General features: G+C 40.0%; 2 protein-coding genes across 4 annotated transcripts in view; one reads left to right on the plus strand and one right to left on the minus strand.

Annotated features, from left to right (window-relative positions):
• FBXL13 (F-box and leucine rich repeat protein 13) overlaps window positions 1-25,454 on the plus strand; it is a 106,453-nt gene that overhangs the window by 41,034 nt on the left and 39,965 nt on the right. The window contains exons 10-12 of the mRNA XM_050908853.1: window positions 16,074-16,126; window positions 20,386-20,486; window positions 23,840-23,969. Coding sequence (XP_050764810.1) covers window positions 16,074-16,126; window positions 20,386-20,486; window positions 23,840-23,969 — 284 coding nt within the window. The remainder of the gene's footprint in view (window positions 1-16,073; window positions 16,127-20,385; window positions 20,487-23,839; window positions 23,970-25,454) is intronic.
• On the minus strand, window positions 805-24,017 carry LRRC17 (leucine rich repeat containing 17). Of its 3 annotated transcripts, XM_050908874.1 has the most exons (6): window positions 23,910-23,923; window positions 20,287-20,309; window positions 19,552-19,680; window positions 6,756-7,630; window positions 2,840-2,995; window positions 805-1,653 (listed from the first exon to the last, which is right to left on the minus strand). In XM_050908874.1, exons 4-6 carry the CDS (start codon window positions 7,510-7,512, stop codon window positions 1,250-1,252), a joined length of 1,317 nt encoding a protein of 438 aa, XP_050764831.1. In that variant the 5' UTR covers window positions 7,513-7,630; window positions 19,552-19,680; window positions 20,287-20,309; window positions 23,910-23,923; the 3' UTR covers window positions 805-1,249. The 3 variants fall into 3 exon arrangements, with proteins under 3 accessions (XP_050764831.1, XP_050764822.1, XP_050764838.1); XM_050908865.1 differs by lacking the exon at window positions 20,287-20,309 and having other exon boundaries at window positions 23,910-24,017; XM_050908881.1 differs by lacking the exons at window positions 19,552-19,680; window positions 20,287-20,309 and having other exon boundaries at window positions 23,910-24,017.

The following is a 25,454-nucleotide window of genomic DNA, read 5'->3' on the forward strand; positions in this document are numbered from 1 at the left end:
ATAGCTGTCTTTAAGAGGCACTAGTTCTGCTAGTTCAATATTAACTGATGCAGAAATTGAAAAACCAGAACTATTATGTAAAACCTAAGAATAGTCATTAAGTAATAACAGCTTTTTTGTAAAAGAACTTTTAGCCAGTATATTATGTAGCAAGGAATTTTATCTTTAGAGATATTGTCTACTTATCTGGGGCATTTGTACGGCTCTGTTACCATAGTATTAGAATAATCACAGTTTTTAATGAATGTATATTCACATAGACAGTTGTGTGTTAGGGAGGTGCTATAATGTGCATTTTACAAATGAGCTGGGAGAAGGGCGGACTTTGAGAATGTCCCACACTTTTAGTGAGCACTCAAAAGCATACTTACCTTCAGTTTGGATGGGCACAGGCATGTTGGATGGAGACCACAGCAGCCTTCACATGTTCCTCTTCACCTAGAAGTGATGTCATGTAATCTGTGTTGAACTGACATGACAACCTAAAATACTTCCTAGAAAGACTTCAGCTCTGCCTACTGCAAAAACCAAACAAGGCAAATATGAGCATGTGGAGCTGGATCTTGGAAACCAACCATGTCTTGGCTACTCATGGTTTCAGGCAGCTCAGGTATGGAAGAGTCAGAGACCAAGTTATTCACTCAAAACTGAGCAGGAACACTGGTAAATCAGCAAGTAGAACCCACCTTCTGGGTTTAAATCCTAATCAGTATAACAACTGCCATTCCTGTTTTTCTAGAACTGTATTTAAGTTTAGTCTTTAGTTTGATTTTTTGTATACAATAAAACAACAGGAAGCTGATACAAAAATCTTAGAAATGTTTTCTGGGAATATTTCAGGAAACTGATAGATACAAAGAACTGTCAATATATTCAAGAAAAACGTGTCTTGGTCACAATCCTGCAGCAAGTTCCATGTCAACTCATAAGCTGTGTTCATACATAAGACAGCTCCTCCCCACCACATTATGTACATTTATGTCTATCGATTTCTACTGTATAGTTTCAAATATTTGCCAAAATATTTCACAGTAATGTCCAGAACAAATTGTCAGAAGCAATTACTTGATGAAGGATGCTGTATAACTAATGCCATTCTGTAATTATTAACTGCAATTAACAGAAATCTTTGTAGGCAAATAGTCCTACAAACAATCAGTATAATTAACAAAAAATGTAAACAGCATGTTTTTCTTTGTCAGAGTATCAAATATTTGAATGTACTAAAAAAAAAAAAAGGATTCCCTTATTAGCCTATCACAGTGACAATTACACCGTGCTTCTTTACTGTTTGAACTGATTGTTCTTTGTGTCGTTCCCATTCCTCATCATCTTTGTCCAGATCAAAAGTTTCTGGATAAATGGGCAGCTTGTCTTTTGGGCACTCCTCGTAATAACTTCGAACGTATTTTCCAACAGACCATCCTTTGTATTCCTCAGGCATTTTGCACTCTAGGCCATTGTAGTGAACATTGTAGTGATGCTTCAACCAGTAGAAAAGATAATGAATGTTGTAATCACATCTCCAAGGATTCTCTCTCAGCCACAGTATTTTCAGAAAATAAAGATCTTCCAGTACTCCATATTCAAAATTCTGCAAGCTGTTGTTTGATAGATCCAGCTCCTCTAAGTTTTTGAGGCCTGAGAAAGCAGCTAGTCAACAGAAAAATAGTTATTGGTACCTTATAAAGATAAGTTAGAAAAAACCATGCATATCTGCAACAGGAAAAACATTTTCATAATTATACATTTATTAAATTTTTTTTTGGCTAAAGGCTACAAAAAAGACTTTTCAAACACTGAACTTTAAAATATGGCTTGTGCCTTGAGAAATGACATACTGGTATAAATATATCGACATTAGGGGAGTTGTACTGCTGGTAAAGTTATAAAACAATGAGCGTGCATGAGTGTAGAATATGTAGAAGTAGAAATACGGAAATTGAGTATGTATTAGACAATGTGCAGGGCTAGTAGTTTTTGTATGTATGTATTTGTGTGTGTGTAGAACCTTTAAATTAATATTTTAAGATACGGAAGATTATAAACATGGAGCTTCATAATAATGCTTCTGAGTCACATTTCAGAGAGCAGTTCATACTTTTTGCAAGTATACTGTTTTATTTAATGGCAGAAGTCTTAATTTGAATAAATTGTCTATGTGTAATGTTAACCTCCTAAGTACCATTTTACTGATATTACCACGTTCTACTGCTGTTTAGTTTCCAAAAGGCTACTAGAGAAGGCTCTTTTTGCTTCATACTTTCTATCTCTCTCTCCTTGGGTGTGCTTTCATAATTAAAAAATGAATACACATAGGCAATAAGCAAATTGCCCACAAGGCCACTTGAGTTCTAATAATATATAACTTAAGAGCAATTATATGTAGTGATTTTTAACCCAAAAGAGTTTAAATCCTTTTGGTTTGTCTATTACTTTATTGTCCAATATAATTTAAAAGCAGCCAACATAATTTTAAAGCAGTCATTATATGACAAGTTTTCTTAGATTTGGCAAAGATATTTAAAAAATCATTCAACTATTTAGCATTTTGGGAAATGATTAGCCTTCAGTCTGCAGAATTAAATTTTTGCACTTGGTTGGTTTAGTATTAAGAAAGGGCAGCTGAAATCAGTCTCTCTTCATTGACTTCCATGACGCATACATTTCAGTACAAATCTTTACTCTATGAATTGAGTGGTACAAAAGGTAAAATTTGCACCAACTTCTAGATTTTTAAATCCTTTCCCCTCACATTTATATCTGATAGAGACATTATCAAAGTTTATAATTAATAAAACACAAATCACTTTTTAATGAATATTTTAAATTTTCTTACCAGGGTCAATGTAAGCTATTCCATTACTGTTTAGGTTTAATATCTTCAGTTCACTGACATCTTCAAACTCTTTGGCTCGTAGTTGTCTAATTTTGTTGTTGGACAAATCAAGTTTAACTATATCTGGAGGTATGTTACCTGGAACTTTCTTTAAATCTTAAAAAATGAAAAAGACATAACTTGTGTCAGCCTTAGATTATTCTTACTGCTTAGGTATCACAGTTGCATACCACACAGAGTTTTGTCAGTCTAGCCTTGTTTCTTGTTTTCTTTCCCTTTTGTCCCCACTACTAGTGTCAACATGTTTTTTCAATGTCTGAATTTCATTGCTTTGTTCACATGTATCTTTACATTTCATGTGAAAATTGCTCTCTTCATTAGTGCTTATAGTAAAGCCGCTTTCTGTGTTTTATATTTTTATTTTAATAGAACTGTACTATTCATTCGCATAGGGATAGGGTAGGTAGTGAAGATACTATACTAATAAAAAGCATGTGTGAAGAACTGGATCATTTAAAGAAAAGAAACCAGAGTAACTATGTAAAAAAATGTTCATTGGTATGTGAACATCTTCCATAATCAAATTATAATGTGCTATCTTACATCCTTTGTTTTGTGTTGCCAAAAGGTAAAATGTTTTAGATTTTATCAGCAATAAAAATGCTAGTTGTTATAGTATTTATAGTAATATATACAGTTATAATTATAGTTCTGTAGTTACAGTTATGTAGTGTTTTAGTAATATTTAAAACTTCATATTTGTTACGATACTTACGGTTATTATATGTCCAGGCAGCAGAGTGCATTCTGTCTATCTGCTTCTCTGTCCTACTTGTATCATTGGCATTACCAAAGTAGCCAAGCACCTCTCAGTCATCTGTGTGTATATCCTTACAGTGTTCCTTGCAAAAGAGTTACAGAAAGAATAGCTTCTACTCTAGTAGTAAGGGCACATTCTTGAGAAGTGCAAACTGTGGTTTGAATCCTCTCATAATGTTAATAAATGTAATCTCCAGGATTATGTTTACTCAATGAGTGTTCTGATCCTGGGCTGTTATTACAAGAAAATCAGCGGTATCTCTTATTTGACCATCTTTGAATGAAAGCAAGTAGTTTCTCGATCTGTGCTGAAATTTGTGTTGTCAGTGTACTTCTGAAGTTCTGAAGATGTCTAATGCATCAGGTATTCCCAAGACTAAAGCAATATATCAGTCTTCCTGCCTTATGTCTGATTTTGAGCAGAGCTTTGGTATTATAAATACATAAATATTATAACTACTCCAGCCTGCTCTGGTTGGAGTGCTTCCTGCTTGTGCAGATGTCAAAATTTCAGGGCCTATTTATCACCAAATGAATGCAAATAATGCTTGAATTTAGAGACTTGGAGAGTTTGGCAGTACTAGAAAGCAGATTTTTTCAACTGCTCTTGCAAATACAAATTCTTTTGCAGAAAAGCAAACACAAGTTACTTTTGCATCCAACTTTTGTTGCTTTTTTTGGTAAAACGGAATCAAGGACATAGGATACTTTCATTCTGAAGTACTGAAAGATCTGGCATATCACTGGTCTGATGAGATATAAATAAATTCTTCAAAAAGGAGAACATACACATGGTTATATGTATTTTTAAGATGTTTCTTTCATGAGCTTTTTGACATTAACTGAAAGCTACTGACCTGTTGTCGTATCTCCTTAGAGATATGTAGTACTGGTATACTGCTTGTCACTCCATCCCCTCCATTGTAAAGGAATAAGGGATTGCAGCTTTTCATCTCATCTTACTGGTTTGGCAACTGATGCACCTTTTTTCCTACTCTGAAATCTTGTCCATGTGGATTTAAAGAAATTTTTGTGTTTTCCCAGGATTTTGGGTGCATTACACTCCTATTTCTGATGAAAATTCCAATGAAATTTTGCATCTGCTGCACAGTAATCATATGCAAAGACAGTTAAGTACAATGCTTTCATCAAACATTACCATATGTTCAGAAATCCCAAATGTCCATGGGATATCTGCATCCAGCTGTCAAGCATATGCACAGTAGATCTGATACTTCCTAAAAAATATTGAATGTACTCAATGTGTCTATGCTAGACATTCAGGAAATCCTGGACTGATATAGTTAGTTCTTGACCTGAAGGAGGGAGTCCCTGTACCCTCTAGTACACTCATGTAGAAGTTGAAGTAACTTTATTCCTTCATTATTAGTACTAAAGACAGTAAACCATTTTTTTTAAATACTGTAAAAGCCTGTGAAACTCCCATGAAGAGCAGACCACATTGAATGTTTCTATGAACTTAGAGAAAAAAGTAACATTTTTCTTGCCAAAAGTTTTTGAGTATATTCATGTATTCAGCTCATCTCTTTGATACCACTAAATGGGGAGAGCTGGAAAGTCAGTCTTTTCTTATATTAAGATTATAATATATGCCTAGTTTTTGTTCAGTAGCACAGTTTACTGGAGACATAAGCTAATAACGATATAATTAAGATCCTATGAAGGATATAAGATTGTAATCTGTAATCTAATAATTAAGATCCTATCTACAAGGACAGATAAGGTAAGTGAATATTAAGAAATTAATAAATGTTAGCCAATAAAAAAGCATAAATCATTAATAAAAAAGATGTAGTAGCTGCATGGTAAAACTAAGAGAAAAGTGATCCATAGGAAGAAGAAAGGAATTTAACAGGGTGGAAAAAAGTAAAAATGTGGACCATTTTTTATGACATACACAGTAGCTAAACCATGTAATCAAATACTGAAATCGTTAATTCTTTATATTTAGGTATTGTCTCCTTATACTGACTTCTGAGCTTGTCTCTGGCATTAAGGTCCAAGAATAAGGCCACACAGAGTTGTTACGTAAATTTAAGTCACTGTTAAAGCAAATAGAACTTTAGCAAACACATTGCAAGATACAAGTGGGCAAACCATACTGCAGTGATCCGGTATTGCAGGCTATGCTTCGCGAAAGTTGGGAAAAAAACCTCCCAATTTTGGCTGCTTCTAGTAATGCTTTTTATTTCAGATTTGTAATGTTAAAGAACGACTCTCTTCTGAATTGTTTTTTTTTAATTGTTTGCTTTGTTTCATTATGGGATAAAATATGGGAAATAGAAAGCACGAATAAATGTGCACTTTTGTGTTGATATATGCTGGTTTACCCTTAAGGCTTAACTGTGGCTTTTAAGAGCCTGAGAAGGATTTAGGAATGGAATGGATCCAAGTGTCTGAAAAACATTTCTTGAAGGCCTTTCAACTTTGAAATGTTTGCTGGGTGCTGGGAGGAAGAACACAGAGGAGGTATTTCTTTATGAACAAAAGCATACAATTTCTTCCCTTAGTAGAAGAAATCTTGCACAGAAAATGTGAGGATGCAGTGGCTCTCCTTTGCAATCAATCAGGTTCCTTTTGGCATTGTAAGCACAGCTGGCTGCTCCAGTCCTGTTTCACAGCTCGCTTCTGTCAAAGTTGTTGCTGTCTTTGTGTTTGTACACTGGAAAGAAGAAAAGACACTCTGTGCTTTTCTCTATCAGGACAACAATTTCAGCACAGCTGTAATTTGACTGATTAGTATGTTTATAGTTGTAAAATCAGACTAGTGAGGTGCTGGTCCTTCAGTAACTTAAGTGTGTGCTTAATTTTATTCCTGTTGATTTTTGTCGGATATCTTATACCAGAGCACTAAAGAATATCTGTGGACTTGAGGCTGCAGAGTAGAGGTAAAACGCAGAAAGAATTCCTACTTGTTGCTTGTAGTTATGAGACAAAAACAATTAACAGTATTAGTTAAAGTAAGTAAAGCGAGTACTAGTACTATATTAATTTGCTGTAAATAATATGTGTATAAATGTACTAAAGGAGCAAGAATATTAAAATCATTAATTCAGTTATAAGGACAGATACAAACCTTTTCTTTTGCAGTTCAGAGTTGGTACAGGAAACACATACATGTGGCACAAAGAGGAATCAAATTCTGGTTTGACAGCTTCAGGCTTCTCCTGTTTTATGTTTTGGGGGTCCTGCCTGTCCTCTTCACTACATAGCTGTTCAGCTTTTATCTGCTTTAGCTTTTGATTTTTCAATTCTATTGGGTGCACACACTTGGCATAATTTCCCAAATTCCTGTTTGTTGGAACCTGTAGCATTGTAACAAGAGTTTCTAGTTCACAGTTGCAATGCCAGGGGTTATCATAAAGACGTAGGTAGTTTAGACTGGGCATATAAATAAAAATCTCCTCGGATAAACTCTTGATTTGGTTATGCTGAAGTAAGAGTGTGGTAAGTTTATTCAGACCAAAAAAAGCCTCGCTCTCAATTTTTGATATATCATTCTGTTGTAAATCCAGGCTTTTCAGTACTTTATACTTGGAAAACATATTATTCTTCAATTTACGAATCCTGTTTCTTGCTAGCAGCATATGTTTTAAATCCTCTGGCCAATCAGGTGCCACAAAAATCAATTTTCTTTCCTGACAATCTAGGTATTTCTCATGAAGATAAGTGTATATATCACATGGTAGGCCTCGGGCATTGCGCTTAACAGTGCTAGATGCTTTCCTTAAGATGTTTTCCCTTTCATTGTTTCTCAAACCCCTGTTCCTTGTCTTCCTACAGTCAGATGCTTTACAAAGAAGAAGTAGTAGTATAATAGTAACTACTTGCATCCTGACATTCAGCTGGCCCTAGTTATTTTCTGTGACAGCTGGAACAGTTGAAATTTTTGGATAGTCTTAATCAGTGTTATACAGCTCTGAGGAGGCCCAGCTGGGATATGTGGGATCCCTGTGTTGGAAGAAAAGTAGAACATTAGAACAGATGAAACAGGCATTTTCATGGAAGCTTGTACATAATATGCAGCATTCAGTCAAGTACTCAATCATCACACTACTTGGAGCTTCACAAATACTTTGAAGATTTAATGTCCTATCTCTTTTTTTGTTTTTTTACTGTCTCTGGCCTACTGTCGTTCATTTTGATTAAACATGGGAAACTATATGGACCAATTTCTAACTGAGCTTTGTTAGAAGGTTCTCATGTATTCACGAAAGCGGCATCAGGCTGAATCTTCTTTGTATTTAAGTTCATCTTGGAAGATGATCTTGAGAGAGGAGCTTGAAGCTGATATTTTCCAGCTTTCTGGGTGTTGACCCAGTGGAACACATACAGAGCCAGACCAGGGGAAGTCATCCAGTGCCTGTCAATCAAACCCCCAGTTTTAGACTGCGCTCAAGTGTGACTTGTTTTCAGGTTAAGGCCCAATTTATCATAACTAGCCCGGCTAGTACCAAGTGTCTCTCATGGCCCATGCCAAGTGGACAAAGTTGGCTGGACTGCTCTGAGAAGGACCCAAAAATAATCTTTTGGAAGAGCCTATGAGGCTATATGTCATCTCAGCATAGGCAGAGTGCAAAGAGAACCTGCAGGTCCTGGCCGTGGCCTGCTTCAAACCACTTCCAGATCTGGCCACCTGAGGAGGGAGAGTAAGCCAGGAGCTTTTGCCTTTCCAGGAAAGCCCAACACAATCATAAGGAATTATTATTATGGTCACTCGCTGAGGTGATCAGCTCCGGCGCAGGTGCGTTCCACAGCAGAGCGGAGGTTGCGACACGCAAGGGGTGTTTCCTGAGCCCAGCAAACGCCAGGAGAGCGCGGAGACCTGCCAGGAGCTGGCAGCTCTCACGAGAGAGAGCGGCTGGCGAGGCATGGGCAGGGCCAGGAGTAATGGTGGCCACCCCCCGCTGCCACAAAGGGCAGCCCACGGGAGCGTGGCGACCAGGGCGTGGCACGTCAGCCCGGGCGTGGCGCGGCAGTTTGTGCCGGAGGGCGCGCAGGGAGGGCGCCTCTTTGAAGGAGGGACATTCCACTGGCCGAGTGGAGAGGCTCGAAGTCCACATCACCCAGCAACCGGGCACCGTTCTGTGACCATCTGCGCAGGTCAAGGGCACTCATCCTACCTGACCCTCAAGGCAGAATGGTGGGCACTCGTCTGAGAGCAAAGGCTGCAGCTCCAGCTGGGGGGTCTGCACCATCTACCCCAGCGGTGGCTGATGCCTCCACCCAGAGGGAGCTGCTGAAGGGAGAGGCTGCAGCGCAGACTTCAGACTGCGGGAAGTGCCTAGACCTTTCTCCTGGGGCAGGGACAGGCAGCAGACCTGCCTGCAAAAGGTGTGCCCAGGTGGAGGACCTCCTGCAGCAGGTGGCTGAGCTGCAGGAGGCGGTGAGAAGGCTGCGTAACATCAGGGAGGCTGAGAAGGAGTTAGCTAGCTGGTTCCAAGCGCAGTCTGCAGTGGACCCACAGCCCACGGCCAAACAGCCAAGAACTCCCCCACCAGCACACATGGAAGGGAGGAGGGCCAATAATGCATAAGAATGGAAGCTTGCAATGGCAAGGACCTGCAGGAGGAAGAGACTTCCCCCAAAGCCTGAGGTGCCTTTGCAGAACCGCTTCACCGCTCTGCAGACTGAAGAGGAAAGACCTGTTGCATCAGGACAGGCACTGGAGCTGAGTAAGGCAGCCCGATCTGCTCCCAGTGTAACAACCAGCACAACTAAGAAAAGGCGATGGGTGATAGTAGTAGGCAACTCTCTTCTGAGAGGTACGGAGGCACCATCTGTCGACCTGACGCATTCTCTAGAGAGTTGTGCTGCTTACTGGGGGCTGGTATCAGGGGTGTCACTGAGAGACTACCAAGCCTCGTACAGTCCACTGGCTATTAACTGCTGCTGTTGTTTCACGTGGGCACCAATGATACAGCCGGAAGCAGTCTGAGGAGTATCAAGAAGGACTACAGAGCCCTGAGAGCAGTGGTAGGGGACTCTGGAGTGCAGGTCGTTTTTTCCTCAATCCTCCTGGTCAAAGGGAAGGGGTCTGAAAGGGCCAGTCGAATCTGGTGAATCAACAAATGGTTACGGGACTGGTGCCACAGCCAGGGGTTTGGCTACTTAGACCATGGGACTTGCTTTGAGAAACCTGGTCTACTGGGGGCTGACAGGGTCCATCCGTCAGAGAAGGGGAAGAGCATCTTCGGCCATAGGCTTGCCAAGCTGGAGAAGAGGGCTTTAAACTAAAGTTCCTGGGGAAGGGGAACCTCAATCCATCCCATTCCTAGCAGTTTGATGCCAGTGCCAGCAATAGATACGCAGAGCCTGGAGAAGGATCACAGGTCAGCAGGAGAGCACCTGAAGAGCAGCACAAAAGAATTCCAGCCACTCCATCCAGTAAGTCAGCTTCATCGGGGGACTAACTTAAATGCCTCTATGCAAACGCACGTAGCATGGGGAATAAACAAGAGGAGTTAGAGGCATGCGCACACTTGCAGGGCTATGATCTTATTGGCATCACGGAGACGTGGTGGGATGGCTTCTACGACTGGAGTGTTGGAATGGATACAGGCTCTTTAGGAAGGAAAGGCAGGGGAGATGAGGAGGGGGTGTCGCCCTCTATGTCAATGACCAGCTGGAGTGCATGGAGCTCCGCCTGCGGATGGATGAGGAGCTGACCAAGAACCTATGGGTCAGGATTATAGGGAGGGCAGGGACAGGTGACATTATAGTGGGAGTCTGCTACAGGCCACCCGACCAGGAAGACCAAGCAGATGAGGCCCTCTATAGACTGATAGGAGCAGCCTCATGTTCACAAGCCCTGGTCCTCATGGGGGACTTCAATTAGCCCGATATCTGTTGGAGGGACAACACAGCAGGGCATAAGCAGTCCAGGAGGTTCTTGGAATGCGCTGATGACAACTTCCTTCTCCAAATGATGGAGGAGCCAATGAGGAGAGGTGCTATGCTGGACCTTATTCTCACCAACAAGGAGGGGCAGGTGGGGAATGTGAAGCTCAAGGGCAGTCTTGGCTGCAGTGACCATGAAATGGTGGAGTTCGAGATCCTTAGGGCAGCAAGGAGGGCGCAGAGCAAGCTCGCTACCCTGGGCTTCAGGAGAGCAGACTTCGACCTCTTCAGGGATCTGCTTGGTAGAGTACCATGGGATAGAGCCCTGGAGGGAGGAGGAGCCCAAGAAAGCTGGTTAATATTCAAGGATCACCTCCTCCAAACTCAGGAGCGATGCATCCCAACAAAGAGGAAGTCAGGCAAAAACACCAGGAGGCCTGTGTGGATGAACAAGGAGCTCCTGGACAAAAAGTCAAACACAAAAAGGAAGCCTACAGAGGGTGGATGCAAGGACAGATAGCCTGGGAGGAATACAGAGAAATTGTCCGAGCAGCCAGGGATCAGGTTAGGAAAGCCAAAGCCCTGATAGAATTAAATCCAGCCAGGGATATCAAGGGCAACAAGAAAAGCTTCTACAGGTATGTCAGTGATAAAAGAAAGACTAGGGAAAATGTCGGCCCTCTCCGGAAGGAAAGGGGAGACCTGGTTACCTGAGATATGGAGAAGGCTGAGGTACTCAATGACTTTTTTGCCTCAGTCTTCACCGGCAAGTGCTCCAGCCACACTGCCCAAGCTGCAGAAGGCAAAGGCAGGGACTGGGAAAATGAAGAACTGCCCACTGTAGGAGAAGATCAGGTTCGAGACCATCTAAGGAACCTGAAGGTGCATGAGTCCATGGGACCTGACGAGATGCATCCACAGGTCCTGAGGGAACTGGCGGATGAAGTGGCTAAGCCACTATCCATCATATTTGAGAACTTGTGGCAGTCCAGGGAAGTTCCCACTGACTGGAAAAGGGGAAACATAAGCCCCATTTTTAAAAAGGGAAAAAAGGAAGACCCGGGGAGCTACAGGCCAGTCAGTCTCACCTCTGTGCCCGGCAAGATCATGGAGCGGATCCTCCTGGAAACTATGCTAAGACACATGGAAACTAAGGAGGTGATTGATAACAGCCAACATGGCTTCACTAAGGGCAAATCGTGCCTGACAAATTTAGTGGCCTTCTATGATGGGGTTACAGCGTTGGTGGATAAGGGAAGAGCAAAGGACATCATCTACCTGGACTTGTGCAAAGCATTTGACACTGTCCCGCACAACATCCTTGTCTCTAAATTTGTGTGGTGGGTTGACCCTGGCTGGATGCCAGGTGCCCACCAAAGCCGCTCCTTCCTCCTCAGGGGGAGGACTCCTCACACTCTTCCCCTGCTCCAGCGTGGGGTCCCTCCCATGGGAGACAGTCCTTCACGAACTTCTCCAATGTGAGTCCTTCCCACAGGCTACAGTTCTTCACGAACTGCTCCAGCATGGGTCCCATCCACGGGGTGCAGTCCTTCAGGAACAGACTGCTCCAGCGTGGGTCCCCCGCGGGGTCACAAGTCCTGCCAGCAAACCTGCTCCAGCGTGGGCTCCTCTCTCCATGGGGCCACAGGTCCTGCCAGGAGCCTGCTCCAGCGTGGGCTTCCCATGGGGTCACAGCCTCCTTCGGGCATCCACCTGCTCCGGCGTGGGGTCCTCCATGGGCTGCAGATGGATATCTGCTCCACCATTAATCTCCATGGGCTGCAGGGGGACAGCCTGCCTCACCATGGTCTTCACCACGGGCTGCAGGGGAATCTCTGCTCCGGCGCCTGGAGCACCTCCTGCCCCTCCTTCTTCACTGACCTTGATGTCTGCGGAGTTGTTTCTCTCACTTCTTCTCACTTCTCTCTCGCTGCAACTGCAACTCCCCTGTAACTTCTTTTGCCTTTCTTAAATATGTTATCACAGAGGCGCTACCACTCTTGCTGATGGGCTCGGCCTTGGCCAGTGGCTGGTCCATCTTGGAACCTGCTAGCATTAACTTTATCGGGCATAGGGGAAGCTTCTAGCAGCTTCTCACAGAAGCCACCCCTGTAGCCCCCTCCCGCTACCAAAACCTTGCCACGCAAACCCAATACAATTGGAGAGACATGGATTGGATGGATGGACCGCTTGGTGAATACGGAATTGGCTGGATGGTTGCACTCAAAGGGTTGCAGTTGACAGCTTGATGTCCAAGTGGAGACTAGTGACGAGTGACATTCCTCGGGGGTCGGTATTGGGACCGGCGCTGTTTAACATCTTTGTCAGCAACATGGACAGTGGGATTGAGTGCCCCCTCAGCAAGTTTGCTGAAGACACCAAGCTGTGTGGTGCGGTCAACATGCTGGAGGGAAGGAATGCCATCCAGAGGGACCTTGACAGGCTTGAGAGGTGGGCCTGTGCGAACCTCATGAAGTTCAACAAGGCCAAGTGCAAGGTCCTGCACCTGGGTCGGGGCAATCCCAAGCACAAATACAGGCTGGGCGATGTGTGGATTGAGAGCAGCCCTGCGGAGGAGGACTTGGGGGTATTAGTGGATGAAAAACTGAACAGGAGCCGGCAATGTGTGCTCGCAGCCCAGAAAACCAATCGTATCCTGGGCTGCATCAAAAGAAGTGTGGCTAGCAGGTCGAGGGAGGTGATTCTCCCCCTCTACTCCACCCTCGTGAGACCCCACCTAGAGTACTGCGTTCAGCTCTGGGGCCCCCAGCATAAGAAAGACATGGACCTGTTGGAGTGGTTCCAGAGGAGGGCCGTGAAGATGATCAGGGTGCTGGAGCACCTCTCCTATGAGCATAGGCTGAGAGAGTTGGGGTTGTTCAGCCTGGAGAAGAGAAGGCTCCGGGGAGACCTTATTGCAGCCTTCCAGTACCTAAAGGGGGCCTACAGGAAAGATGGGGAGGGACTCTATCAGGGAGTGTAGTGATGGGACAACGGGTAATGGTTTTAAACTGAAAGAGGGTAGATGTAGATTAGATATTAGGAAGAAGTTCTTCACTGTGAGAGTGGTGAGACACTGGAAGAGGTTGCCCAGAGAAGTTGTGGATGCCCCCTCCCTGGAAGTGTTCAAGGCCAGGTTGGATGGGGCTTTGAGCAATGTGATCTAGTGGAAGATGTCCCTGCCCATGGCAGAGGGGTTGGAACTAGATGATCTTTAAGGTCCCTTCCAACCCAAACCATTCTATGATTCTATGATTCTATGATTATTAGGGGAAGACAAGGACTGCTCCCTGCAACCATGTGCAAAATTGCCTCAATATTTTTAATAAATTTTTGGCCTGTGTTCCCTCCTGAATTTCCCGTAGTGCTCCTGTGCACTGCTCTTTTCCTTCCTTTTCAGTGAAGTTTGGCCACAAGATTGTGTTTCCTTAGAAACATTTTAACCCCTCAGGTTTTTGTATTTTCTAACTTTTTTCCATCTCACAAATTTCCTACTTTTGCGAGTCAGTATCATTCCTTCTGAAACTTTTTTTTAATTCTTCACTGTTTGGCTTAACTACTTAGTTACTTTTTCTCTATGACTGTGGACATCTTTGCGTTATGCTCAGACCTTTCTGACCTTAGCACCTGGGAAGGTATTGAATCCCAATCTTGAGTGCAGGTCATTGCACAGATGTTCTGTTTCTAAAACACCGTTTGGGGCTCAAAAAACTTGCTTTTATCTGGAGGAAAGGTGGTGCAATAAATCAACTAATATCAGGTAAAATTCTTTTGAAAGCAAAGAAATTTTTCATTTTTAAACAAATTGGTAGATCAGTTTAAACCACATCTTGACTGTAGGGTGTTCTCAGTATTTGTGCAGTTCTTACTCATTAGACAGATGGAGCAGTCCTGTCTACACGTGCTACTGCATCCCTCTAATCCATGTGGCCAGTTCTTAATAATCCCTTTGAAAACCCATTGATCGGTTTCTCCATTTTGTTCCTGTAGTTGCCAGTTGTCTATCCGCATTCAGATTCTGTTAGTTCACAGTGTGAATGAGTGTTTGCATTGACAACTTTATCCGTTACATGAAAAATGAAATTTTATTTGTTACTTTTTGGCAGCTATATGCTAGTCAGTGTAAATTGATCACGTATTTTAATAGCTTGAATCATAACTGGGATCCTCTGTGTTGTTTTGAACTGTTCACCATTCTGGTAATGTGATAGCTCATTCTATCCAGGAGATAGAAAAAGAACTTGGGGGAGGAAAGGTAATAAATAATTATGGAAATATTCTTTCCTCTTCCTTTCCATCTCCTGGGTCTGAACTGGAATTTTTTACTAGTATTACATTTGTCTGCTAACTAAATTATACTCAGCTGTAATACCAAAATGAGCAGCTGCTTTCAGTAACATGTACAGGTTCACATATAAAATTATAACTGTGTCTCATTTAGGGCTAGGGCAAAAAATGTATAAGAGGTATGTCTTTTCTGTGGCTTAGCAGCCTTAAAGATGATTTTAATTGGTTAGGTTCTTTTGAGTTGTGCAATCCCTCTCAGTATTTTCCTACTCTTCAAAAAGGCACTGAGTTAGACAGTATTACAGGATATCAGTGAAGTCACAGTCCGCATAGAAAAGAATATACAGATCTATTGGTGTACTAATGCTTGATTGCAATTGAAAACATGTATTTGGCTTACCATGTGAAAATGTGTTTTTAAAGATTTTAAAAATATATTTCTTTTAACGCTATAAACGTTTCATACTGCATTTTCCATATAAGGTATCTGTATTAGACCTATTTTTTTTTCATTTCAGTTTAGACAGATCAGTTATTTTTGAAGATTAGATTAAGGCAAAAAGTATTACTATGTTTAATAGGAGTTTTTGCATCTTTACCTTGGAGGATAGACTCAAAATTTGGCAGAAGAGTGTCTGAAGGGATGTGTGTTGTTTCTAGTGTCAGACATCTATCTTTCATTATTTTGTTAGAATTGCAACAATCTCTGCAAAATAGGAGTTTCTAAAAATAATAGATTATACACACAGAGAAGAGACTGTCTCAGGCAGCTAAATTCTCTGAAATTCCATACTTGCAGAAGATAAGCAGGGCTTTTCCTGCAATTGGTCTGATTGCTGCACCTCTACTTTCAGAGGGAAAAAATTGTTCATGTATGTAATTAGATACTGGTGTCATAATATATGGGTGGGAGGGACAGATAAACCTATGTGCAAAACTTAATTCTGGCATTTCCTAACACCAAATTGCTTAATTAGGTAGCTTTCTGGTCCTTTGGTAACATAAGACTGAAAACAGCTTAGTTCCTAAGCCAGCCATTAGTTGATGGAGTGTAAGAAGAGACATTTCCTCAGGACAGCTTACTCCAACTTTGTATTCTACTTTTGGTTTTTTGTGCTTTCTTCTCAGTAATCTGCTTTGGCCATGGTTTCAGGGAGGATATTGGCCTAGATGGACTGAATCTGTAATAGGAATTCTTACGTTTGTGTCATACATTGAGAATTTGAACTGTTCACCTTTAATATGAATTTTTTTAATTTATTTTTAGGTGAATGTAGGAATTTGCAAGACTTAAATCTCTCTGAATGCCAGGGATTAAGTGTAAGTACTACAGACTTTTTCCATGAACTCTAATTTATACCGAGAAGGAAGATATTTTAAAGTGCTGTAGTTATTTGGGTACACAAATCTTCCTGATAAAAAGTAGAGACTTGTGTTCTTAAGTGCTTTGAAAATGGAGTTTAGTAGGATTCAGAGATACTCAGTGCTTATTTGTTTTCTACAGTGCCAGGGCAAAATGATATATTCAATCTCAATTAATTTTAATAAACAGGATTCAAAACTTCACCAGTCTGGGGGGAAGGTTTTTTGTTAGTTTAAGTTTGGAGTTGTCAACAATACATTTTAATCCTATATTGTTTCCAAGTTCCTTTATTCCTTCATTCAGTAGTACACTTGGGCTCTAAAAATGTCTCACTAAATTTCTAGATATTTGTGAGAGCCTTTATTTGAAAAGTGTCTAAGTATGCAATGACTGTTATATATTTGTCCATCCTTTTTCCTTTAACATTTTCAGTTTTATCTTGCTTCCATTAATTCTCTTTAATGTTTTTTCATTGCTCTTCTCTGATGGAAAAACAATGTTTGACTTTGCTTTAATTAATAATTTCTTATAAACTACACTGATATATGCAAATTTTTCTAATAATAAAACCAATCTGAAAATATTTTTTTTTAATTATGGTTCTTAATAGATTCATATAATGTATACACCCATTTATAGGCTACTTATAGTGTTAAGTATATAAACAAATAATCTGGTATAGTTTAGTTGTCTTTGGAGTGAAGTGTACGTCCAAGGGTCTAGCCCAGAAACGTGCCAAAGTTTACACACAAGGTTTTAAAAATTACCATGGATAAACTACAGCTTATGAACTTCATACAAAAATGACATATGATGGTCGAGTTAGAGAGGCAAGAGCTGCAGAAGAATCATGAGGTTCTAATTCATAATACTCTGTTTTGGTTTGGCTTTACATATATCTTCATCTCTGTCCTATGTTGATGCCTAATAGCCAAAGTCTATTTGGCTTTATTGCCAAATATCTTGTTCTCACCATTTTCACAGATTATGTAATTTTCTTTGCTATACCAGCTACAAGGAAGGGATAAAGGTATATTATATTATGAAGTTCTTTGAGTAACACTGTAGAATCATCTTGCTACATAACATAATACTTGTTATATGATCTTATAATTACAGCGTAATATTTAGAGGTTGTATGCTTCTCAAGGATCGTGTTGATTGTAGGTTCCTGTGTGAAGGCAGTAAGTTAAAGAGGGCCAGGGCTTGCCAAATTGTAAAGACTCAAACACTGTTTCATAACTGTCCATTCTGTTTGGTTGTTAGCATGCTTGCTAATACACATTTGGTACGTACCAGCAAGCACATTCTTAGGGGATGCCAGCGCCTGGTTCATGGGATAGCAGGGACTTGCTGATTACACTCTTGCCAATACAGCCTAGTATGCAGTTGGCCACCTTTTTCAGAAGGGCACACTGTTGACATATACATTGAAATTGTTATTGACCAGGACTCTCAGGTCAGTGTGTTTGATAGCTGCTTTCTCTCCAGTGTTTGGACTGTACTGATGCATGGGCTTATTCCATCCCAGATGCAGGACTTCGCATTTGCCGTTGTTGAACTTCATGAGGTTTCTGTCAGCCCATTTTTCCAGACTAAATCTCTCTGAATAGCAGTTCTAGCCTCCAGTGTATTGACACTCCCCCCATTTTGGAATAATTTGTGAATTTGCTGAGAATGTGCTCTGTTCCTATCATCTAAACCATTTATAAAGACATTTAACAGTACCGGCCCCCATATTGACCCTTGAGGGATGCCAGTTGCCACAAGCCACCAACGGGACTTAGCACCATTGGTGATAACCCTTTGGTCTGGCAGTCTGGACAAATTTTCACTTACCTTGAAGTCCACTTATCCAGCCTTTATTTTACCAATTTGGCTATAAAGGATACTGTGGCCTGTGTTGAAGGCCTTGCTGAAGTCAAGATACACAACAGCCGCTTTTCTCCTCTTATCCATAGATCCAGTATTTTCATCATAGAAAACTATCGCCTTAGGGAGGAATGCTTTGCCCTTGGTAAATCCACGCTGGGTGTTCGCTATCACTTTTTCATCCTTCATGTGCTTGGACAGGGCTTCAAGGAGGATTTGCTACATAACCTTCCTATGGACTCAGGTGAGGCTGACTGGCCTGTCGTTTCCTGGATCCTTATTCTTCCAGTTCCTGAAAATGGATGTGATATTTCCTATCTTCCAGTCATCAGGAATCTCCTCTGGTTGCCATGACTTTTCAAAAATGAGTGAGGCCTCTCAGTGACAGCAGCCAGCTTTCTTAGTACTCTTGGATGCACCCTGTCTCGTCCCATTTCCTCAGGTGCTCGCTGACATTATCTTCTTCTACCATGGGTATTGCTTCACTCCCACAGACTCTGCTAGTAGGCTCCTGGGAGGCACCTGGGAAGCCTTAAGACAAACCTTAGCAGTAAAAACTGAGGCAAAAAGTCATTGAGTACCTTGGCCTTGAAGATCAACCAGCTCTTCTGGGCCCCTTTGCCCTCCAGGGCTGTCTACCATGAGATCCTCTTAAGCAGATCCCTAAACAAGCCAAAATCTGCTTTCAAGTTCAGGCTTTTTCTTCTACAATTTGTCCGATTTTCTTCTCTCAGGATTTTAAACTCTTCATTTTCGTGGTTGCAGTAACCAAAGCCACTCTAGTTCTTCACATCCTTGACCAGTTTTTCCTTGTTTCTGAAACGAGTCCAGAAGAACATGTTCCCTAGACCACTCATCAGTCACCTGGATCAAGAAATTGTCTTCAACACACTAAAGAAGTCTCCTGGACTGCTTGCGCCCAGTCATATTGTTCTTCCAGCAGATATCAGAGTGGTTAAAGTCTCTCATAAGTAACCAGGACAGGCAATGGTAAGGCTTCCTTCAGCTGCCCGAAGAAGGTTTCATCTACCTTCTTTTCTTGATCAAGCAGTCTGTGGCAGATACCTACCACAATGTAATCTTCACAAGTCTAGCTTCTAATCCTTACAAATAAGCTCTCGACTGACTTGTCACCCATTCCAATACAAAGCTCCATGCACTTAGGCATAACTTTACATAGAGTGCAACCTGTCCTCACCTTCCTGGGCTGTCATTCCTAAATATTCTGTAACCTTTCATTGCAGCCCTCCAGTTCTGTGTGCTACCTCTTTGCATCTCTGGAATCCCAATGAAATCATAGCTCTGCACCTGTGCATGGACTTTGATCCCTACTGGTCGATTCCCATGCTACAAGTGTTTGTGTTCAGACACTTGAGATGGACCCCTGGTTGTGCTGCTTTCACATGGAAGGTTTCAGAGTTTTTCCCATCATGCTATCCCCCCAATGCTTTCTCACCGCTCCCTATGCCTTCAGTTCTCTTCAGATTATGGTTATCTTCTGTCAACATACCTATTTTTGCTGGTATCACCTCTCTCAAATCCTTTGTTGCAGGAATATATTTCAAAAGCACAAACTGTCCTCTTTAAAGTTGATTGGTATTGAATTTCCAGCTATCTTGATGGTCCTTTTGCCTGATAACTGAAATAATAGTAAAAAGGTGACCGCAACATGGCAAAAGATACACACTCAACTATTACATTTCCATGTCTAAGTGCTGACTTTTTGCCTTTCTATTATATTGACATTTATTGTGAAACGTTCTTCATACTAGGAGATTTGTTCCCTTTCTATTGTAACAGAGTGATACATAGAACAATACAGGTAGTACCACTTTTGCAGGTCAATAAAACGTGGAAGCCTTATAATTACTGAAATCTAATGTTCCACCTAGAGGGTAGAACTAAACAGGAAGCACTTTGTAAATGATATTACCGGTTAGAGAAGTGTACCAGAGTTTACGGAGAAAATTCACCAATGGTTTTAGACAGCAGGATTGGCTAACAAGAATCTTGGTTTAGCAAAATATGTAAACAGGTGCTAACCTTCAATCATGTGAAAAGTCCCCTGTGCTCTGTAGGACTGTGTAGTGTATAATGCTTCCTTGAATTGGAATGTTAAAATTACCATACTTCAAGTGAGTAACAGTAGCATCATGTGTCTCTCAGTATTCTATTTTGAGGCTTGGCTTCCAAAGAAAATGGCTGTGATGTATAAAAATTATTATGATGGTTTAAAGATACTTACTCATGTTTTTTTCCCTTGTTACTCTGCATAAAAATGTAAGAAAAATTAATACAAATATAATTTTAATGTACTTCTGGATTATTTTTTTTAATTATTCAGGATGAATCGATGAGACTCATATCAGAAGGTTGCAGAGCTCTTCTCTGTTTAAATCTGTCGTATACAGATATTACTAATGGAACACTACGACTATTGTCAAGGTAAAATTAAACAGAAACATGAAAGTGTGGGGTTTTTATCTGGCAGGAAACTTAGAGGCATATGTAGTAGAAATACTCTTTTTGAGTGATTTACAGGATTCTGTCTGCTATACAAAATGAAAAAAATGCCCCATACATTTGACTTAGATAGCAGTTCTTTTTTCTTTTTAGTATAATTAAAAATATATGCTAGATTACCCTATATATTTCAGAGTTTTACAGAAACTTTTAAAAGAACGTGCTAGCCAAAAATTTCTTGGGCATGTCCAGTTACTCATGATGATGCAAGAAGTTTGCAAGTTAGATATGTTCTTAAAAATTCTTTTTTTCACAAGAGAGGATTGTGGATAGGTGTATTGTGTGAGCCAAGGCGTTGTGTCACAACTGCAAAAGAAAGAGTTATTCCAAACTCTTATTTGGAAGATCAGTGAGCTGCAGGCAGAGAATTTACATTCTTACAGAGGTCTGCCATTCCTGTTTTAGATGTACCCCTCCATGAGACTCGAAGTCTGCCTGGTAGGTAGAATTGCTGCATTAAAAGCTGCCGTAAAGGAAAAGAGGCATGCTGGTCCACGATAGCAGCCATCACAAAGATGTATATAGATTTGAAGACAGCTGTACATTGTTGCTCTTTCCTATGAGGAAAACTAATGTCTTTCTTTCAACAGCAGCCCCACAAAGTCCAGAAACATGTTTTTCTTTGGCATTTGCATAATACATTTTTACTTTTGTTTTTCTTAATCTATAATGCCATATCCTCATATAACTAACATTTGTTTTGGCAAGGTTTTCCATTTAGTGTCTTCAATCTTACCGCTCATCTCTTCATCAGTATTATTCTTATCATAATCTGTGTTTTCTCCATGTAGGCTGATATTTTGTCTTTTTAAATTTCCATATATTTATGTTGAAGTTTGGAACAGCTCTTCTATAGGTAATCTCAGCGTATGTTATTCTGGTTACCTGAGCATGCTGTTGCCACCAAAAGTCAGAACCGGTCATTTCTTTTGATGCATAAATACCACGTACCCAAGAAAGAATTCTCCAGAGTAGGTGATGCTTTCAATGCAATAAAATGTTTAAAACAAAAAGAAAAATTCTCCACTGACAAAACATATTTTGCAGTTAACTTGTACCTCATTAATAGGAAATTTTCTCAGTCACGCATGATGCTTCTGATTTAAAACCATAAGATACCACTGTTTTTATTGACAATTTTTGGACAAAAAGCAAAGCTCATTGTTTCTGAGATTATGGGGATGTACAAAAAGGTGCTGTCCTGTGAAGATTTTGATAGCAGACAAATTTCATAAACATTTCACATGCCATCTCAAAAGCATTAGCTCACCACAGGTCCTGTGTAATAATGTAACTAACACAAAGTTCTTAGAGGTGGCAGTATTGCATTTCATAATACTCCACATGAAGTTTGCTATTGTATATCAGATGTCTGTTGTTGGAACAAGGAATAAATGAAGTGTAGACTGAGTGTGCTCAAAGCTGTTTGGTCATTTTTAATTCTCTCCTACTGTTCCATACAAGCATTTTAACGTCCGTATTACACAAAACAGATCATCAGCCACAATTTCCCTCTGAAAAGTTCTGTTGCATATGGTAGACATGAATATTGCCTATCAGGAATAAATGTCAGAAGGTGATTTTGTCAGATGATTGCTTTAAAACACTGATCCTAAGATTGCTAATGCCAAAATTAATTGAAAAACCAGTATGACAGAATTCCTGCAGAATTTAGCTGTAACACAAAAGAAGGATTTTTAGTAGTCTGTGTGCTCAAGCTTAAGCTTTAAGCAAGCTGTTGCTTTAAAAATGGCAGAAGGCATGTGTTAAAATTCCCAGATCATAAAAATGGGTCATATGACCTGTAAAGAAAATCAGTGTCTCTTCAAAAGTATTGGAAGGTTTTGATCACAGTCTTCAAAATGCAGTAAGAAAGGCTTCCCTGTGTCTTAAATTGTGCAACCTTGTAGCAGCATATACTTTAAAAAGACTCAGAACTGCCAGAGTATAAAAACCAGTCTCTAAGTTTGATTTTCCCCATTCATTTCTGTGAAATACGTCACTAAAATGCAAAAAGGCTTATGCTTCTACAAAGCATTTTATTTCTGTATTTAATATGAATTAAGTGTTTCCATTTAAAAAAAATGCACCACAAACTCATGCCCTTACAGTCTAATATCTGGTTCTGATGCATGTTGTCTGTCTTGTTTGGTTTTTTTTTTCCATGAAATGTAATCTTATATTTAATTTCTTAATATTTTTGTATTATCCTTTTTTTACAAGAACGTTCTTTTCCAGCTTCCTATCTCTTTTTTTTGTGTTCAGTTCAAGTTAGCATGTTTCCTCACTCTATATTGAAAGTACAAAGTCAGTTCCAAAAATGTATGCCACTCCTTAAGCAGTCAGCTCCTCAGTGGGTGTTCCCCTCTTTCTTCAAAATGCCTACTTTTGCTGACTTGCAGAACTGCATGACTATATCCCTACAACTAAATGTCTACCAGAGCAGTAGGTCCTAATTCTAGGTTTTGATTTTCTGTATGCTTTCATTTGTGGTGCTTGTGGCAATTGTTATTTATTCCAGTTAGAAATGTAGTTCAGTAAAATGAATGGTTTTCAGTATGTTATAAACCAAAGCTGCAGATGGAAACTTAAGTATATTCAGAGTATACTTTTACAGAGTGCTCTTGATTAACATTTTCCACTTATACAGTTTGCTTTCTTTTAACTAACGTTTACTATAAAGAAATGTTTTCCAAAAGAACCGATCAAAACCTAACATTGGATGGTTCACTTTTGTATAATTCCCTTTTCTATCTCTTTCAATTTTTCGGATTCTTTTAATAGTACTCTTCTAAATAATTATATGACTTGAGAAGCTCTAACTGTACATTTATGCTTTTAACATCCTTTGATAGAGTTCTGGTTTTCATTTCCAGCAGGCACTGCTTGTAAAATCAATGGCAAAGACAGTCCAGCAAACTTATACTGAAAAGTCTATTAGCTTTCAAAGTATGCACACAAAAATCCCAGTTAATTAAAAAAGTGTGCTTTTGCAGTTATCTGAGATATAACTTTAAAATGATACTGTTTTCATGTGGTGAAATATATTGTATGATAGTGCTATTCCCCAGTAATTTGCAATACAAGGAGCAGAGGAAAAAGTGCAGCAGAAGAAAGAGACTTTCAAACTTCAGCAAGGAGATAATTCTATTTCATATCTAACATCTTTTCTTTACAGTAATTTTCAGAATACTTTAACTATGGTATTTTATGTTCTTTTGATTCTGTAACATACCCGTGTAATAATTTGCTCTCTCTTTTGTTTTTTTGGAAAGCAGCTTCCCCAATTTACAGTATCTGAGTTTAGCTCACTGCAGAAAATTCACAGACAAAGGTTTACTGTACCTGGGCTCTGGAAGAGGCTGTCACAAGCTCATCTATTTGGACCTTTCAGGTTGCATTCAGGTTTGTAGTTCATGTCTGTCTTTCATTCTGTGAAGAAGAGAATCCTTTATATGACTGGCTGCATCCTGCATTCATGGTATACTGAAGTAGAACAAGCACTGCAGCAGACTTCCAGGGTTTTGAATTACATGACTACAGCTGTTTAAATTTTACTAAGGAATAATAGCACTATAGGTTTGGATCGCTTCCAACAAACTTAGATCTATAAACAGCTAGTACTTACTGCATAATGAGAAGAAGGCTTGCTTTTTGTAGCCACAAATAGACTAATTCTATGTCATGATTATTAGGATTTTAAAAGAGGATGTTTGAAAATGCAGTGTTTACTAAGATATCAAAAAAATAAAAGCCACTCTGCACTGGAAAAATACAAATTTACACTTGATTTCCTGAGAAGGACATTAATTAAAAAGTGAACTTTTGATACTATTTTATATTAGTTTAATATAGAAATTGAAGTAGTACTTATAACTGCAATCTAAAAATAGTTAATGTTTTGGATTACTTTAGTCTCCTGCTAAACTTCTAAAGAAAAGCAAGGTTTTAGAATCTGGTACTATTTTAGAAACTTTCAAATATACACTGTATCTTGAAACATACTTCAAAAGCAATATGAAATGCCAAACTGTAAGGCAATAAAGTCTGCCAATGTTTTAATAAAGACTCCCACATATATTTCTTTATACACTGGGAAGATTCTCCAAATTACAAAACACATATGAAATGATAAAGAGATGGAGTCTGAGGAATATAATGGTTTAACTTTCCATCTAACAAAAGCTTTTCAGAACCAAGGATGAAGGCAGATAGGGCAACAGCCTTGTTCTGACTGCTCTTTACTGTGTCTGTTTCTTGTTCCTGAGAATCATGCTGAGACTATTGTGCAGTGACAGTGTGAAATTTGAAATGAGGGCTGAGGTTAGAGGAAAGTTAAGAACTACCTACCTCTGAGTTACTTTTTCAAAATGCCATAATTGGTTATTTTTTCCAAAAGCAACATTCCTGCTTGTTCAGAAGTGTAATTGTGAGCTGCAAGGATCTGCCTCTAGAAAGCATGATCTAATAGTAGTCAGAGAAAAGTGATCATCATCGAACTGGGAAAACCACAATCCTCCCCTTTCCAGAGGAAAGTGGGTTTGCTCACCAGTGTATTTGAGAGCTCTGAAAGGGATTCCACAGCTTCCTCCATTTTGGGTTTCCCCACGATTCTGGAACAGTGCTTAATGGTTATGGCTGAGTACTTAAATAAACAGTTAAAACCCAAAAGAGCATCAAATTGCATCACTGCTGCAGAAAGCATTTTAATAAGATAGAATTCTTTTTTTCCCCCTCACTGGATGAACTAAACCAAAGAGAACTTCTGTAAGCCTAATGTTTCAGAATTAGTTAGAAAAATGTAGTGAAGCTATAGTATAAACATTTAAATTATGCTATAAAGTGTTCTATAGAATATATAATAGAACATATATTTTTCCTCTTTTTTCA

This window comes from Gymnogyps californianus, chromosome 1, assembly GCF_018139145.2.
Source record: "Gymnogyps californianus isolate 813 chromosome 1, ASM1813914v2, whole genome shotgun sequence".
Lineage (NCBI taxonomy): Eukaryota > Metazoa > Chordata > Aves > Accipitriformes > Cathartidae > Gymnogyps > Gymnogyps californianus.

Bases quoted from the DNA above. Each gene is read 5' to 3' on its own strand.
- LRRC17 (XM_050908881.1), bottom strand. From the start codon at position 7,512: ATGCAAGTAGTTACTATTATACTACTACTTCTTCTTTGTAAAGCATCT. The intron at 2,996-6,755 runs GTTTGTATCTGT...TCATTTTTTAAG, and splicing joins TCTGAACTGCAAAAGAAAAG to ATTTAAAGAAAGTTCCAGGT. The intron at 1,654-2,839 runs GTAAGAAAATTT...TCTGTTGACTAG, and splicing joins AATAGCTTACATTGACCCTG to CTGCTTTCTCAGGCCTCAAA.